This window comes from Pyxicephalus adspersus, chromosome 1 (assembly GCF_032062135.1).
Source record: "Pyxicephalus adspersus chromosome 1, UCB_Pads_2.0, whole genome shotgun sequence".
Taxonomy (NCBI): Eukaryota; Metazoa; Chordata; class Amphibia; order Anura; family Pyxicephalidae; genus Pyxicephalus; species Pyxicephalus adspersus.
Window position 1 is genome coordinate 70,581,527 of NC_092858.1, and position 19,640 is coordinate 70,601,166.

The window sequence follows — 19,640 nt, forward strand, 5'->3', positions numbered from 1 at the left end:
CCACACCCAAAGGGGAAACTACCAAATTCTCAAGTGGCAGAGCCCCAAAAGGCCCCGCCATGCGACCCAAAGCAACCTCTTTTTCTAACTTGGCAGTGACAACCCCAGGATTTAGCAACGCTGAGTGCAAGTTATTCTGCACCCTGCGTATACTCACCCGCTCACAGGGGATCCTTAAACCCTCCTTGAAACCCTCCGCCAATGCCCTTGCTGCCCTCTGATCCGGGTACTTACTTAGAAAATGACCCATGTTTTCCAACCTCACCGGGGTCCTCCCTCTTTCCCGCAAGCTCGTTGGGACGCCCTCGCCCCCTGACCAGACACCGGGCCCCTGGATGTGCCCCCCCACAACCGGAACATTCATGCTTGAATCTACAGGTGGCACCGAATTTGCACGCTCCCTCATTAAACAACCAACAAAGGCCTTTTTTCTTACCTGCCAAGGATCCCGCCCCTCCAGAAACCCCGGCGTTTCCAAGAAAGAGCTGATGGGAAATCCTCGCTGACGTCATCAAACGCATCCAAAGGCTGATGTCCTTATGATCCCAACGCATTCCAGGCCTCATCGCCTTCCGCTGTCTAAATTGCTCATCATACCGAAGCCAAGCAAGGCCCCCATATACCCTATAAGCCTCACTAATAGCATCCAGGTAACAAAAAAGCGCCAAACAATTCTCCGGTGCCTTTTCCCCCACAATACTTGCCAAAATTGCAAATGCCTGCAACCAATTCTGAAAAGTCCTCGGGATCAAACGCCACAACCCTTTTTCATCCCCAGAGCGCTTGCCCTCCCCGGGCTTCATATCCCGCCCACCAAAACGCTCAACCGGCAACAAACAGAATATCTCCACATATTCCCCTTTCCAAATTTTATCTCTCGTCTCTGGCGCCAAGTGAGCGCCTAAAGGGCCTTCAAAGCAGACATAGACTTTCCCCTTAGCACCATCAGCCACTCCCTGAGAGACCACCTCCCCACCGCCATCCTTGCTGCCACTCCCTTCAGCCCCCAGAAGCATTGCATTCGCATTCCCCCCAGTACCAGCAGACCCTTCAACTGAAACTCCACCACAGCTTCGCACTGGCCCCTCTCCCACAACCACAGGCACTCTATCCACCATCTCCACATCCCTGTTCTTATGTCTGTCCCCAGAAGCAACACCTCCGGCAGACCGGCCAGCAAATTTCAAAAACAAATCCCTCAATCCCATCAATAATTCCCCCCCCCAAAACTATCCCCCCGACCTCCTTCCACTTGCTGGCAAACCTGCCTCCCCCCACTCATCCTTGTGCCCTTCTTTCCCATTCCATGCATCACAACACTGTGCTCATTCCCCCCGGACCCCCCTCCCTCTCCCTGCATACCCCAGACCCCCAAATACTCACAAGGTCGCCTCACTGCACTGATGCCGCACTGCTGGTCTGCTGTCCGCCTCCTGGACCTCCCCCTCTGAAAAGGCCTCCTCCAGCATGCTCCGGTCTTCTTCTTCGCCCAGTGCCGGGCCCCGCAGAACGACATCATCACCGAGCGCCTCCGCTAACCCGGCACTTCCTCCCAAAGCTGACCTTTGCAGGACCCGCCTTGGACTCCGCCCGCCAGGACACAGGCCAGAGCCCGCTGCCACTGATCCACTGCTGTTTCTCCTCAGACCAGATGCCGCCGCCTCATGGACCTCCCTCAAGACTGGATCGCCGCTTGCCTCCATCACCACTTCGGACACCGCGTCACCCTGCCCGCCAGCACCTCTCTGGGCGGCGCCGACCGCCGTAAGTACTTCCTCCTCCATGCTCTCATCCAATCCCCGCCGTCCTCTCCGCAAAGACCAGCCAGTACATTTTATGCAATATTCAAACAAAAAAATGAAATTCAATATATTTTTTAAGTTTTTTTTACATACTGGCTTTGTATTGTGTTGATTGAAGGGCATGGCAAAAAGGTGAGTAATGTGTGATTTGGCAACTTTATATTGTTGACACATCTAGTCTAGCCAAGTCTAGCTCTGCTTCACATAATTGTAGAACAGCCTAAATTCTTCCAATCTTACTTAAGGGGTTGCCAAAATTCTAACCCATCTCTTGTTTTTATGTATTGCTGCAATCCAGTTGTCTGGACTCCTTTTTACAGGACTTCCACTTCTAAAATCTAAGATGCTAGTATCTATGTCTCTCCAGCACACCTAGGCTACTAAATGACATTCTGGTCAATGCAACATTAAAATTTAAATGTCATTTAATTTAAATGTAAGTGTAATCCTTGACAAAGTTCTCTTTTTTACCCCTCTAATAGTCTTCATAGAAATTTTTCCAAAAACACAGTATGAAACAAAACTGCCTTTTTAAAAAAAAAGGAAATTTCAAACATGTTAACTTTGAGTTGCCTTGATGTATTCCATCATTTATTTGATACATTACCAAATAATCGCTCAATATGCTTCTCTTTAGCCCTACTAATGCCCTTTCTAATAAAAAGGAAGCTCAAATTCATTGCATTGCTGAAGGGTAGGTGAATATACAGTAGGCCTTTTGTCCACTTTACCAGTTAGGCCTTTTGTCCACTTTACCAGTTTGAATAATATGTTCTGTTGTTCATGCATCGCTCTCCCAAAAGCTTGTTTAGAAAAATAAACTATTACTGAGAAATAAGAAAGGAGTAATTACAGTAGTTGTGTTAGATGTGAAATAATACTGCTAAATATTCTGTTTAGTTTTTAAAACACTGACAGAATATGTCACATCTCACTAGAAGATGACTTTCATTATCAACTATAGATTCTAAAGTGTGGTCCTTTTTATTTAACATGCTGACAATCTACCTTAAAGTAAAAAAAACTGGAGTAAAAAAATCAGAAATGAAAATCTGACCAGTAGTACTTTTTTTTTAAATAATAAAAGTTTTATCAAAAAAAAAGATTTGTCAAAATATACAGATTAGAAGTACAAAAGATGAAAATATGTTACAAATAACAAGGACAACAAACATATCAAGAAACAAAGCAAATAAATGCAGCAGGCAATTGTATACTGGGGACAAGTACAAAGTATTGGGCTTGACTGTATCACAAAAAACAGCAGTAAGATAAAGAACACCAGTAAAGAAACATCAGAAACTCAACGTTTATCCCTTAAATAAAGTACAACTTAAAATGAAATTGGAAAATGAGAAAAAAAGAAAGAATAACATCACTTAATCAGCGTGCAAAATTCTGAAGACCCCAAAAAGACCAATCACACTGTCTATATTTTAATTCAGGCAGTGTTCCAACCATGAATTTACACTTTCAGCTTCTACATATGTTTATATATGAAAAAGCAGAGCCACCCACTCCATAAGTGTTGGTACTGTGTATGCCCGCCAATAATGGGGGATGCCTGTTCTAGCAGCTGCAAGGAAAAAGTGGGGAGGACCCTTCTTGGCATAGACCTCCATATAGCTGATATTATAATAATAATAAACTTGCAGGTTTAGGGGAAATGAAAAGCTCCATTACCCTATTATAAAGCTGAAAAATAGAGGTCCAAAAACCACAAAATCATGGAGCAATGCCACCATATATGAAGCATAGTGCCATCTCTTTCCCACACCTCTTCAGCAGTACTTATAAGGCACTATTGCTAAGATGGGGAAGGCAGCCATTACTTACACTAATATGACAAGTATTATTTCAGGTCCAGGGGATCAATGGAAAAGAAAATCTGACCAGCAGTTATTTAATGCACTAATACTTAAAAAGAGAGGGTAGCAATCACACACATTTTTAGAGCAGTTAGGATCAGCCTTATTGGTCCTGGCTGTAAAGGTCCTGTCTGATGTGTTCTGCCTAGAACCCAAATAGACTCAAAGGACTTCATTGTGAAGCCCACAATGGCAAGATTTTACAAACTTCATTTGCCTTGAAACTTCTGTCAGTTTTATAGTCATACACATAAAAAACAATCATGTTTAAATGGTAATCTTTGAGGTTTATAATTATTTTTCACAGAAAATGAAAACATGTCATATACATGTTATGGAGGTAGGTGCAGAAAATATTTATAGACATTCTACAATGGATATACAGGTGTAACTTAACAATTCTTTTAGCTTTCCTAAATGCATTTATATCACTGTGTGCATACTTTTAACACACAATTAATTTGTCTAGATAGAAAGATAGATAGATAAATAGATAGATAGATGTCTACAAAATTATAATTCACATGTGGAAATAGATGACAAATAGAAATGCAACCCTGCATACGTCTCGCTAGAGACTACCCTTTTCTTTCAAACCATACCATGGAGGCTTTTCACCAATTTCTTTTCCCTGACATTTTACTCCCATAGTGAGTCTAAATCTTAGATTTAACAACTCTACAACTGAGCCTCAGTAGTGGGCAACACACATGAAAAGAGAGGAATGTGTAGAGTGTTGCTACCACATGTACAATAAAGTTTTGAAACAATGGATCTGATTTATTTAAGCTCTCCACGACTGGGGAAAATAGATTATTATGAGTGAACATGGGTGATACAGCAAACCTAGAATGGATTTGGACTAGGATTTAAGCATTTTACTGGATCACCCAGGTTCACCAGTCTTGGAGAGTTTTAATAATTTAGCCCCAGTGATTGAATCATTATGCAGTTTGAATTTCTGTATTTGCAGTAATGAGGAGTTGACAAGTACAACTGTAAATTAAAGAAGGTGAATACTTAATGGCTGTGTTTGTAACACACTGGACAAATTTACTATTGAAACGATAATATTGTATGATATAGCTATTTAAACTATAATAATGTGGATTAGTATTGTCACAAATGTATTTACTAATGCATTCAGTTGTTAAAGAATTCTTCAGGAACGAATGTTCATATAAGATCAAAATGTCAAAATGTCAGAAATATCTCAGTTCATACAATGTAATTTTATCTTCATTAATCCTCAATATTTATGTAATCCAACTGTTTGTTAGAATGATGTGGCGCTGGAGGCATTCGGTATCGAATATTTTTCCAGAACCTTGTGCTTGAAGAAAGTGATGCTTCTGTGAATGTCCCCTTCCATCGGACAGCACCTTGTTTCTGTTTGATATATTTAATGGACTCTGGCAACAATGTGTAATCTGATATTTTCTCCATCTCTATCAGTAGGACTTTTAGTTCATTCCGTATTAAAACATCATACATGGCAATTTTTCGTTCAAAGTCTTCTCCAAGGTTAAATATTTTGGAAACCTCTCCCAGAACAACGATCAGCCTTCTACTTTGTGAAATAGCTTCATCGACAAGGTCTGCCATTGCTGTAGTTAAAAGAAAAGGTAAATTACACAGGTCAACAAAAAATTTTGATAATCATCAGAAATCACAGCAAACTTTTCTAAAGCAGATTTCAGATCTGTTTTCAGTTTTTCCCTAACACGTTCAGTTTTTCCCCAACCTGAGTTATGAGTACTATTATAATTAACATTGTACGTGCATGTATTTTGCACTAAAACGTAAGCTCCAGTGAATGTTAATACATCTTCAGTGTGAATTAAAACAAGGTACACTTTGGTAGAGATCTACTGAACAGTGTCAGTCAGGTACCATTGTTTCTTCAGAACTGCATAGAGTATGATTTTCTTGTGTACTCCTTGTCTGGATTGTGGCGGTACAGCATCCAGCAGTAGTCAGCCATTATACTTGAATTCCAGAAACCTTGGTAGCGGTGCTCCATTAACCCAAGTGTCCTGGTGAAAATGTTCTCCTTGTTGGTCACTCACCATACGAGGATTTTCCGGGAAGAATTCTAGATGTGAGTGCAAGAAATGTATTTTTAATGACATGCGACAACCCAGTTTCTGGTATGAATCAAGCAGATTCTGAACTCCTTCCTTGTATGCAGAAGACTTATGGTTGCCCAGGAAATTTTCACACAGCCACTGGAATGCATTGCAAGCTTCCAGCTCAGCTGCTGAGATTGAATACATCATCGTCCAAAACTGACTTGATCTGTGGCCCTATAAATATCCCTTCCTTCATTTTTGCAGTGCTTATGTCTGGAACCTTCTCAACAAGGTACAGAAACCCATGGAGTTTGATTTACCCATGGCCCTTACAAGGTTCTTCATCAAGCCTAACTTGATTTGCAGAGGTGCCAGAAATATTTTATGCGGATCAACCAGAATCAGAAATCAGGTAAATATACCATTGTAAACAAACACTAAAAACAGATTGAGCTTTTCGTATTTCCAGTAACTAGCTGTATTTGTAATTGTTGCTGCCTCAGAAACAAAGAATTTGCTTCCATTCTTATTATTTTAAGGATCAGATTGTTTTAGATCCTAAAGACTAATAATTATGCACTGCATATATAATATATATATATATATATATATATATATATATATATATTCAGCATATGCTTAAAACTGCCCATACCAAATTCAAGAATACAGTTATATATTGGAACTAACAGTTCTTGAATAAATATACAAAGAGATTAACAACGAGGGGCCAATTTTTTCAAATCAGATATCATTTTTGACATGTTTATAAAGCACAGATTTGTGTTCAACAAATGTGTTCTTTCCTTTGTTTGCTATATGAGAAGGAAACCTCGACTTTGATAGGTCACCATGAAAGGGCACCTGATACTCCATACTGTGTGCTGTAGTTTATGAATAACTCAAAAAATGCAAGCACAGTGTAGGTGTCCTGTACAGAGTTGTCTCCACTCTTTACAGGACACCACCAATAGATAAAAAGACATTAGAGGCTGGGTTGATGGATAGCAATAACAGTGAATTGAAGAACTTCATTCATGGGTAGCATTAGAGGTGAATCAAAGAACCTGCACCTTTTGGCCATTCTAAAACCTGTAAAGTCACAAAAATGTAGTTGTGAATAAACATACTGTACATAACACTAAATTAGCAAAACAATTACCAATATATTACTTTTGGCAGGACTGAAGTTAAAACAAATGGGTGATTACCAGTGCCTGACAACCAATATAACACAGGGGATTTAAGGATACTTGCCTTGCCCAGGTAAATCATCTCTTCCAATTATAAATAGTCGATAACCGCATTCCTTTTCGAGAACTTCAGGAAGCAACTTAAGTACAAATAAGTCCATATCATATGTACAGGATCTCATGGCATTCCTTGGATACATAATGTAGGCATCGTACATCTTACCATCTAAAAATATAACATATATAGTAAGTCTCATGTACTAGATTATTTTTGCTTTGACCTACAGAAAATATACGATAAGAAGACAACATAACAGAGCAAAGATTAAAGAACAATTTTTTTTTTGACAAGTTGGACAGCTGCAGTGTCCTGGTATCAGGAGTGTTTTAGTTGTGTTTAAAACAATTTCCTAATTATTTTAGGGAATACATAACTTAATTAAACAGTGATTTTTTTTTATTAGTCAAGAGTAAAAAAGGACACATAATTTAAAATACAAACTTGTATTCTCCATAAATCTCTTAAGCCAAAGGCAGACAAACGTAGCAATAACTATGGTCACAATAGGAAATCGTACATGAAGGGAGTTCTATGACAACTTTAGTGTCTCACTTGGCCTAGCTCCATTCTACCTCCCATGTATCTCTATGAGCTTACAATGGACATACTTACATACTTACAATGGACAGTCTTATATAACATAAATTAATTGAATTTAGATAAATTAGCATTTTATTAATAACTAAATGTATCTTGTATTTACCAAGACTGACTCCTCAAACTTAAATCAACTTAAATTTGTATATACTTTTTAAATAATTATTCCTATTTTGTTAGTATTTTTATTCATATTTTTGTTCTTGAGTTGGATACTCTTTAAAGATAGAAACAGAATAGTAGACCTTGTATATGTTGCTTTTGTTTATCAGCCTGTGATATTAATATAAAACATACCATTTTGTTGTGGATAGGAAAAACAAGAACTCCTGTACCAAAGAACAATGTCAACTTTAAAAACCTTAACGATAATGATAGTAGTAATAATTAAAAACACTGCCGTCACAAAGAATGCAATCAGGAATCCATGGAAATTAGGATCTGTCGAAAAAAACAAAATAAAATACATAATCAGGAATTTTGATAATGTTAAAAAACAACAAAAATTTTGGATATACTGTATGTGAATACATACCTGGTTGTTTCAGTATAAAAAATGCCATATCTGTTTTTGAGAAAGTTTGGGCATAGCATTGAAATTCTATACCATAGTCTTCTTTTTTAACACTTGAAAAGATTAGATCTTGGCATAACACTGTTTGTCCATCATTTGTGGTTGTATTACTGTTAGAAGAAAGATTACATTATAAATAATATACAAAGCATCGTCCTTATTCTTTTCAGGGGATCACATTGGGTAGACTATCAATTCCCATCAAAAAAAGTTGTTGCATTCTTTACAGAACTTTGACACTTTACAGAACATATGCATATTTAAAATATTTGTACTTTTTGGTAAAGTATTTCTTTTTGAAGCAAAAACATAACACAGTTCTATCAACTTTGTGGTAAAACTGCAGTTATTGACAGGTACATTCTCACTGTAATCCTCTCTATATTTCTCTTTCAGCTTCTTGTTATATCAGCTACAATTTTTGTGACACTTTCAGTCGTATCTAATAGAAGCCAAATAAACAGTTTTATCCTATTATCACCATCTGCAGTATAGCACACTGACCTTTTTACTTTACTCCAACTGCAGCCTGATTCAGGGTAAGAGACCATGTAAAAGAATGCCTAGAACTCCTCAAACTGGTAAAATAATGAATTAAACCTTGTTATATTTTTAGTCAAAAAAAGGAACATATTCCCTAGAAAATACCTCATTATGTGATCCATGAATACTTACTATGTTTCTCCCTCTATCACTCTGTTATCACCAGAATACTCAGAAATAAAAGAATTATTCTGCATCCAGTTCAATATAGGGTTGTCACTTAATAGGGCTTGACAGGTCACAGTAACAGGAGCTCCTTGAAAGACAATATAAAAATATATACACAATCACTACAATGTACAGCAAATAAATACTGGGGTATAGAATAACACCTATGGTCATGTGGAGGTGGCAGAAAAATAAACTTTGTCAGACATACATGGTGCTGTTGTGTAATTTCAGTCACTGGTGAAAATCCCAATATTAAACAACGTGTATAAATGATGATGGTCCTTAAAGCAAAACTAAACTGAAAATAAAAACGCCTAACTTACCTTCCATTCCACAGATCCCTCAATCACGCTAGGGATGTCTTTGATTGGGTCCTGTGCTGTCCGTCTTTGTCCTGGTGTGGAGAAAATGCTGGGTGCCGACATCTTTGTCCTTTTTCTGGCTACATCACCCGATCTCGCACTGCATAGGCGCAAGTTCGTGTGACGTAGCCTGTGTGTAAAGGGGAGGGAAATGTGCCAATCTCACTGTGCAAGCAGGACATGTTTATGGTTGTGTATTTTAAAGCAGGTTTTTAAAAATCGAAGCATTTGTAAACCTTTTTTGGCATTACAAAGCAGTTATTTAAAAGCCAACTATGAAAACAATGGGTTAATAGAAGCATTTATCAACACCTATAAACAACTCTAAAATGCTTTTATTTGTTTTCAATGGAGGTTTTTTAAAGTTAAGTCCACACAACTTAACCCTAGGGTTTATACTCAAAATTAAAACACCCATGTTTGAAATTCCCATTCATTCCAATGGTAAAGTCTACAAAAACTGCATTTCGCAGAATTTGAAAAATGGTAAAATGCCTATAAATGTCCACCAATGTCCCCAAATGTCCCAAAGTGCCTTGCAAACACACAAAAATACAATAAAACAAACATGTATCAATGCTCCAAACACACCCATAGAAACAAACAGGGGCTTATGGGTGTTTTTGGTTGTTTTTAAGCATTTTTTGTCCTATTCCCTTCCACATGCCTTGGTTTAAAAAAAACCTTTATAAACACTTTGTTGTATTATGTTATGTGTTTTGTGATTGTTTTTGTTGTTCCTTTGAAGCATCTCTGTATTTTTTCAAATCTATAAAAAAATCTATACTTTGTAAGCATTTTCAAAATTGGTAATTATTGGTAATAATTTCATTTTGAAACATAATATTTTTAACCACATTTGTGAAACACATCTGACATCTATCATCACATCTGGCATCGGACATTATCTTGCCCCCCCCCCCCCCCCCAAATACATTATGCTAAAATAAGATCAATCTGTTAGCCCATTAAAGAACTGAGGGAATCAATTTAAATATAACTACAATTCTCATAGCAACACTTACCTAATTCTGCATCTATGGTGTTACCTGTTGGATGCAGTATAAAAAACTTCTGTTCAGATGGTGCTTCTGAAAAACACAACCTGATTACATATAATGCATTACACATTTCAATAACTATTTATATCTATCATATTGACATACTGTATACTCTACATATAAATGTAGATACTTTTTTATATCTATTGTTTTGAAAGAGGTAAATCCTACTTTTCATTTTGGATTGAAATGAGCAGAAGAATGCTGCCAGATTTTTTCTTTTGATGGTGGTGGTAGGGGGGAGCTGGCATTTTACCATTTGCATCTTAGAAGTGAGAAGAAGTGAGGTTATCTTTACAATGTGAGTAAAACCCTTTTAAGAACATAGGTTTCTCTTTTGGCAAAATTCATGTCTTTTGCCGTTTCGGGGCAGCTCAAATTGTTAGATTTATCGTCACTTTTTTCCCAGATGAAGCAGTAAGTGAATCTCTATAATGGGTGAAGGGACAGCAATGAACACCTGATAGTAGTTCTAATCCCTCACCACTCTATCTAAATCTGAAATCTTCAGAGGCCACCAATTTATGATAGTAATAAATTGGTTTTACCAAGGGTTCCCCAAGACCTGAAAATTATTTGCTGGGGTTCCTCAGTGGTTGGGAAAGGCTGGTTGGGTTTAAAAAATACTCATTCACAACTTTTAATAAAAGTTAATAATACAGTTTTAATACAAGTCAATTAGGTTTTTAATACAAGTTAAGATTATGATTAATATTAATTCATGTAATCAGTATAATGTTATTATAGTATATTATTACATTTGTATTATTATATTGTATTGGTAATAAAATTGATATAATATTATTGATACATGATTTTAATGACAGTAAATATTTATACTTACCATGAATAGAACAATTGTAGGAGCGTGAAATGTTGTATTTATTTCCATTGTGTATAACTGAAGTTACACACATGTAATTTCCTCCATCTTGTTCTGTCATATCCTTGATGTTTAACAAATCCTTTGTAATAAGATATTTGTCTTTATCAGTTGTCACATCCAAGGGCTCACAATCCTGTGCAGAAATATAAACGCAATTTTTGTAAACATATATTAGGTTTACCTTTAAAAATGAAGAAAACTGCTTAATAAATTATGTAGCATTTAAATTATACACATTCATGAGTACAAGTATAACAAAGAGATTTAGCAAGGCCAGAAAAAGAATGATCTGCAAAGTAAAAAACAAAAACAGCAAACAAAGATGTGAGAGTGAGAGGCCAATATACATATATGAACACATATTTTCCTTAAACAAGATACAGCGATGAAACGAAGGCTGCACAACAGAGTAATCATATTAAACATGAAACCCATGGAATTACAGATAGTTCCCCAGTTAAGGACATCCAACATATGGATGACTCCTAGATATGAACAGGGCTTTCCTGCTTACTCGTGTGCAGTACAGAGGCTTGATGGTGGGGAGGGGGCGGTTTGCATGACTTACAGAAGAAGTCTTTTAGTAAAGACAGCTGAGATTGTGGGTGAATTTAAGGGCTGAGCTGTTCTGCAACCTCTTGTAGCCCTTTAACCACCTGGCGTTCTAATTTTGCCTGTATTTTCAAGCAAAAAAAGTTACATTTTTTTGCATGGAAATATATTTTACATTTTAGGCCTATAATTCTTAGGCATAACTCACTGAAATATGTCTAACATTTAATAAATTTAATAATAAACTGTAAATAAAAAAAAAAAATCTGTTAAAACAAGGGTGCATAGAAATACTAAAACCTGTAAAAAAACAGTACAGTAGCATGTATATTTTATATATATATATATATATATATATATATAGGAATTATTTATATAATATATAAAGATTTCTTTGGATTGGATTCAATACAGTTATTTTGTATTGAATCCAATACAAAATTATTTGAATTTCCCGCTGCGCCTCCCACACGAACCAACGTATGCACCGACATCACCAAGAAACCCCAGAGAATGTTTCTGCAGTCACCGGCTGACGAGCAGGACGCCGGGAGACACCAAAGGAAGAAGGTAAATGGGAGTTTTTTATGTTTTTGGCGACCCTGAGTGTGACTCGGGATTACCTTTTTGCAGGTAAAATCCACCCCGAGTCACACTCAGGAATACTGCTAGGGGGTTTATGACCATAATTCACAGTGAGGATTTTATACAGTAACTGACACGACGCTGTGACGACACATGCACAGAAAGTTAAAATGAATAATATGTTGAAACAAACTTCTGTCCTAATTACATTTATTAAAATTATGTACCTGTTCCAACTTACTTACTTCAGTGCCAATCTCGTATGTAACCCGGGGACTACCTGTACTGTAGAAATAGTAGGGTAAGTATATCGCACCCACCGTTGTAGTCATGGTACGACCAGGGGAGTGGGATTCCGAACGGGATAGCGGTTGAGGTTTTTGAGAGCAGTGATGGTGGTTGGTGTTGAAGAGCCCCAATGGAGGAATAGTAAGGCCAACCCCCCAGCATCCCTGGTCAATCAATAATACATCCGACCTCCTATAAATGGTTTACACTGGTCGTGGTGGTGTAATGGTGTGGGGAGTATTTTCTTGGCATACTTTGGGCCCTTCTTAATCAAACTGAGCATAATTTAAATGCCCCTGCCATCATTGTTGCTGACTTTGTCCATCCCTTTATGACCTCACTGTACCCATCTTGATTGCTACTTCTAGGACAACATGTCACAAGGCTGAGATCATCTCAAACTGGTTTCTTGACAATGAGTTTATTGTACTCAAGTGACCCCCCATTCTTCACATCCCACATGTTTTGGGGTGAGAAATGTACATGAATATGCAGCCACAAAATCTGCAGATACAACTCTATGAATATGAATGAATATGAAGCAAAATCCCTGGGAAATGTTTCCAAAACCTTGAGGATTTTGTATTTACAACTACTACTGCTATTTACACTTGTTTGTTAGTGCTAGTGACAGACTGAAACACTCATGTAATTTTTTTGCCTTGTCTGACTAAGATACTCAATGCAAGATACCCTCCTTCACTGTGCCTTGTGTACTGAAAGTTGCTGAGCAACAAACCCTTCGAGAAAGATGAATATCTTAATGTCTCCCACACCTAAATATGAAATGTATTTATATTTTCTAAAATGATTATGTTTTCTTTTCCTCTAGTAAAAAAATAAGATATATAATGTTTTAGGTACCTTAAACCAGTAGAACTGCGCTGTTGTTGTATCCACAATGTCAGGTAGACATGGACATTGCAATGTCTGCGGTTTTCCCAGATACTGAAAACATCTGTACAATGCTTCATTTTTATAACACAATCCATTATCATTTTGAAATACGTCCACTTCTAAAGCCACTTGAAAACAATTTTCATCATTTCTATGTATCAAAAAAAAACCAAAATATTGCTGTTAGAAATAAACTTACAACAGATTGTAGCTGGTTGAGATCACAAAACCAATAACAATGGTATTGAGATCACAATCTGGTTGATTAAAATTGTTTCTTTCCGTCCTTTAGTGGATGGAATTTACAGTATAAACAGCAAAAAAGCTTTGCACAGAATGAGTATAACTTAATATTTACTTTGGCTCCACAAATCCTCATTTTTTACAGTGGATACAGTCCAGTTGAGTTCCATATCAGCAAGAAAGTAATTATAAAATCTACAGTAGGTAATCCCCATAAATGGGTAGTCATATAAATGTGCCATAACAGCAGCATATGTACCAAGCTAATATCTTATTTTGTAAAAAGCTTAATGACAACAACAAATATATATTCTGCTTCATTTTCTCCTGAAAACATAGAGTGTAAAATAAGGTCCTACAAACAGGCCTCTATCCTACTCAAATTACTCTAAGCTCCCAGGTTTACCTGGCATAGTATTCTTGTAAGTGACATCGTTCAACACTGCCAGCATTTTTTTTTTTTTGTTTGCGGTATCGAAGGAACACCAGAGATCTCATTTGTTTCTGGATGAGAGGACAGAAGTGCCTCCTACACAGCTCACAAACCTTAATTTAAGCCAACATTTAAAAATAATATCCCCATGTCAAATGTCCTGCCTTATCATTTATATCCTGACCAGAATTATTTAAAAAAGATAAGGAAAGAGAAACATGATATATTACCCAATAGGATCAAGTAGTTAAATTACAAGCTGTGGCAGAACATTAGCTATTTATGAAATAACATGTTAGATTATGGGTCCACTATTGAACAGTGTACACATCTTTTCACCATTGTTAGCCCTGCAGGTCGTCCCGGCGCCGCTGCTCCTAATTGCAGGCACGGGCGCCGGGTCCTATCTTTCTGGTAGAGTAACCCCAGTACATGTGTTCCATGCCAGAGTTTCCTTCCTGCTGGAGACTTGCACTGGTGTTTGAGCTGGCGTGGGTGTGTCTCTCTTCATCCATGAGGCAACACATACATGCCCTCTGTTTCTACAGCCTATTGCTGGAGCCCTGCTAGTATTTAAAGGCACCTCCTACTACAGGAAGTTGCCTAAACAATCTCATGGTCTTAGCTTGTCTAACTCCAAGTGCAAAGGTGCTTCTTCTGTCTGCCTTTCTGTGTACCGGACCTTGCTTATCAAATCCTTGGACTTTGCCTGTTTGCCGCCTGACCCTGACCTCGGATTTTGTGTATGGACTTCTGCCTGATTGCCGCCTGACCTTGACCTCGGATCTTGTTCACAGACCTTGTTTAATTACTACCTGTCTTATACCTTCTTGGCCACGCATGCCCCCCGGTGCTTGCACCGAGTACCTTGACTCCTGTGGTCAGCTGCCACTGACTCAGGGATTGCTCTGGAGTGGCACCTGGCAGCTACCCCGCAGCCCAAGCCTATCCTCACCATCAGAGGCTCTAGTGAAGACCTGGTAGCGGCTTAGTTACGCCCCTCTGGAGCATACCCAGTCAGTGGCACAGTGGGTCCACACCTGCTTGCATTACAACCATCTATTAGATAATGTCATCATAATTTCTTTTTTTCTATGCATTGCTATTAAAAAGTTCCAAATTTTTTAATGGAGTGAAAGACAGGGGTTTCAATTGGCAAAGGTTAATTGTATATATTTGGCATATACATAAGTATGCAATTGTTAACAAGAAAATTAACATGTATTAGTTAATTTGCTTGTTAACAATTGCAAAAATTGCAACAATTGTGTGTATGCAAAACATTTACAATTAACCTTTGCCACTTGAAACCCGCCTTTTTCTTCCTTCTTTATATAATCTCCTTGTATTTTATGGGGTTAGCAAGCTTTATTCAATTGCAATAGGTAGGGCCACATCTCTCCATTTATCCTAATTTTTAATGAAGTGGATTGGAGTCAGACATTTTTACTGCCATCTGCATTCACCCTGAGATTTTCCTTCACTTCCTGCCTGATGACAACAGGATAGTAGAAAAAATCTGATATTTTCAAACACTTTCATTTATTTAAAATGAACACACATTCAATGCCGTATCAGCTTGAGTTGAGATTTTTAATTTTAGTAATTAGGATTACTAAAAATTTGTGCACCAGCCCCAAATTTAGAGCAATTGAAGAGTTTTATATGCACTTACTGATTGAATAGACTAAATCCATTCCTATACAAGAATACAGAAGCAAACTGAAAAAATGTGTCATATCGCATCTGCAATTAGCCCATGTAGAGAGGAATACCTTGCTGTCTCGCTTGATGCTTGGCAATTGTTTGATAAACAGGCACATTTTTTTTATTACCTTTTAGGAGACCATGTATCACTCTACAGGCACCCATACATCAGGGTCTCTTTGTTTTTACTTACCGGAGTACACATGAATAGAAGCCTGAGTCTTCCAGCCACCCAGGGAAAAATTTCAGGTATCTCCCGTCTTGATGAATTCTTGCTTGTGTGTCTGTGGAAATTTCTGAACCATTTTTAAACCAGGTTATAGTATAATTGTCTCCAACTGCTAATTGATGTGTGCAGTTGATAAAATAAGGTTCTCCATTAGGAATGTAAATTAAGTTAGAAACTTCATCATCAATATTTTTTTCTGTAAGTAAAAACATGCAATATATAAATAAAGCTAGCTCATCTTAAGTTAGGAATATAAAAATTGTGTTATGAAAATTTTATAAAGTGACCAAAAATCCTATTCCCCAATCCTTACTCACATCTGCTGTCTATATTGTGTTGAAATAAGAGAATGCCACATTGGATTTGTACATAAAAATTTACAAAGCATTCATAAAAATATCAATAAGCCTCATAAGCATCAGCATTGTTTTATGCTAGTCAGCAAATTCCCATTGACTTCAAAGCAGTGTACATGGCAGTTCAAATGCTGCAACTGATTTGTTTTGGACCAGCTTTTGGATTCTATAAATACAGGCAAAAGTTGATCTATTTAAAACCCACAATATACATTTTACAAATAGTCACGGATCTAAATCACATCTCCAGACACAAACCCCAGATTAAGCTGGTACCTTGAAGAGTAAGCTCACAGGTTGAAACACATCAGAGGACTTGTTTCTGGAGATATGAAGCCTTATGACAGGCTTCTTCAAAACTTTTCTTTACTACACTATCCACAACAAAAAAGTTTTGCTTAATGTATACATTATTTCCTTTGCTGTACAAGTGGCTTGGTACAATAAAATATAAAATGTTTAACAAAGCACCCATGTGACTTCTGGTTTTAATCTTTTTGGTGAGTGTTTCAAATACATAGTTTTGTAAAACTAGCCAAGTCACATGCCTGGTCCTTCTCACTATACCAACTTTTTGAAAATGGACGGGGGGGGGGGGGGATTTTTGAAGGCAAAATAAAATTATGGCAAGTCTTTGGGTCTTTTAACTGTACTGCTACTAGTTCTATGTTCTGTTTTTTTTTTTTGTCTTCCTAAAGATTTCACCTTAGAATCAAATTTAAGCTCCTGTGCTTTGCCTTCAAATCCCTACACAGTTATTGTCCCACTTACATCTCTGACATGATTAAAAAATACTCCCCCTGCCGCTCCCTCCGCTCCTCCAATGATCTACTAATGACTTCCTCACTCATAACCTCATCACACGCACGGTTACAAGACTTCTCTAGAGCTGCTCCAACTCTCTGGAATGGTCTTCCTCGCCCTATTCGGCTTGCTCCTACTTTCTGCTCATTTAAAAGAGTGCTCAAAACTCATTTTTTCAAACTTGCCTACCCGTCTTCTTCTGTCTGCTAAACCCTCATTACTTCCCACCACTACATATCGCCCATCCTATTGTGTGTGAAATTCCCCCACCTACTAGATTGTAAGCTCTTCGGGGCAGGGTCCTCTCCTCCTGTATCACTGTCTGTATTAGTCTGTCATTTGCAATCCCTATTTAATGTACAGCGCTGCGTAATATGTTGGCGCTATATAAATCCTGTTTAATAATAATAATAATAATTTTGGCACCTCTGTACATGCTTGTCAAGATCTCTAAATTATGTAGATTCTCTTACTTTATAAAAAACAGTTGCAACAGACCCAGGATCCTACAAATACAATCTAATGAGGCTCAGAACCTAAACAGCAAATAGTGAACAATGGGCCTGATTTATTAAAGCTTCCCAAGGCTGAAGAAGATGCATTTTCATCAATGAAGCTGGGGAATCCAGCAAACCTGTAATGGATTTCCTAAAAGTAATTTGCTTTTTGTTAACAAATGTTTTCAATCCTGGACCAGATCCATTTCAGGATTACTGGATCACCCAGCTTCACAGATGAAAGTGTATCCTCTCCAGCCTTGGAGAGCTTTATTAAATCAGGCCCAATGCCTTTTAACATTTGACTCTTTTATTCAGAGTGGCCATAGTATGTTACATATATTGGAAGTTATATCTTTGTCAAGCCATTTTAATTTATTACATGGAAATATATATATATATTTTTACACTGAGCTGTGAAAAATAGTGTATTTGCTAATAGGGAAAATGCAGTGGTAACAGGAAATGGTCAGAATAGGAATGTAGAATTGTGGTCACCAGCCCAGAAGTAACCACAAAAGAATGTTGTGTGATCTCTATGGTAAAAATGAATGTGGTCTTTTTTGATAAGAAAACAGTTGGATACATGCGTTGTCTGCATGAATCACAAACTAAAACTCCAAGTTTCCAGCAAAAGAAAAATTACTAACTGTGAAATAATTGTAAAAAGATTACCAGTAACAGATGCTGTCATTTTTAACTGTATCCATTTAACCCTGACAGATATAAACACAGACTACATACATATTTTATTTGCTGTCTTCATTTAATAGCAGCTGTCCTTCCCATAGAAAGCATTACTACCATTTGGAAATACCAGAATTTTAAGAAAAATTGGGCTTGTGCAGATCTTTGAATATTTGAAGATTTTGCCAAATTTTTGCTGGCATACTATGCCCTAAATTGACAGAAACTGAGGGGGTCAGGGGTCACCATCTTAGGACCATGGCTTATCGCCAGCCACCTGACTGTTACATACTGTAAAGGATTGATCAATGTCTAAGGTTGCATTACCAGGTAAGTATAGGATTTCTATTAGGAATACACTATTACAATATATGTTTTGAATCGATTAGACATTTGATGCGGTAGGAAAAAAACATAAATTATAATGAAAATCTGTTAAAAACAAATGTGTTACTCAACCAGCATTCCATGAAAGTTCATCAAAAGTACAGTCAAGGTTTCCAGCTTTTATGGGAAAACTAGCAGACTTATGCTTTGTTACCTCTTATTAGCACTAAAATTAAAGTATTTTTTACCAGTCATGTGGCAAACCTACATCCTTAAAAAAAGCTTTGAATATTTGAAACACACATATGCTGCATGAAATGGTATTTAAAAGGTAATACCACTAGGAATAGTTTACACCAAAAAAAAAACTTCTTAAATGGAAACACTTTGATATGTTTGCTAAATGTTAGAATAAAAATCTCATTTGTAACCAAACATGTTCTTATTATCAGAATATTGCATGTACTCTTACCTGATTCTGATGGTAAACATGACTGGTTCGGACTAATAAGAAATAAAATAATTAATAGTTGTCCGAACATTTTATGGACCTAAAAAAAACAAAATAAAACTGTTTTAGGTGTCTACATCATATTCCATTTGTATGTTATAGCACATTTAGGAAACCAGTGCAAAGAAAAGAAGTAATGAAGAACTTCTAGTAACCCATCTCATTTAAACCATGGAGCCTGATACAGCCTAACTGAGCTAGATAAAGTAATGACATGTGTTTATATTCACTGATTCATCACAGAAACTAAATATAACTTCTTGTTGGTTACTAATTGCAATTGTAAGATTGTAAAGTAAGCACACAAATAGTATGCATAAAAATCAGGCAGCCT

At 37.1% G+C, this 19,640-nt stretch overlaps 1 protein-coding gene across 3 annotated transcripts in view; it reads right to left on the bottom strand.

Moving 5' to 3' along the window:
* Positions 1-3,936: 3,936 nt before the first annotated feature.
* Positions 3,937-19,640, bottom strand: part of LOC140332442 (interleukin-1 receptor type 1-like) — a 20,911-nt gene continuing 5,207 nt past the window's right edge. For all 3 annotated transcript variants that reach the window (XM_072413712.1, XM_072413701.1, XM_072413708.1), the window contains 10 exons: positions 19,268-19,346; positions 16,089-16,320; positions 13,480-13,663; positions 11,149-11,323; positions 10,269-10,334; positions 8,843-8,966; positions 8,129-8,277; positions 7,891-8,034; positions 7,000-7,161; positions 3,937-5,277 (listed from right to left, as the gene is read on the bottom strand). In XM_072413712.1, coding sequence (XP_072269813.1) covers positions 4,913-5,277; positions 7,000-7,161; positions 7,891-8,034; positions 8,129-8,277; positions 8,843-8,966; positions 10,269-10,334; positions 11,149-11,323; positions 13,480-13,663; positions 16,089-16,320; positions 19,268-19,346 — 1,680 coding nt within the window. In that variant the 3' untranslated portion in view covers positions 3,937-4,912. The remainder of the gene's footprint in view (positions 5,278-6,999; positions 7,162-7,890; positions 8,035-8,128; positions 8,278-8,842; positions 8,967-10,268; positions 10,335-11,148; positions 11,324-13,479; positions 13,664-16,088; positions 16,321-19,267; positions 19,347-19,640) is intronic.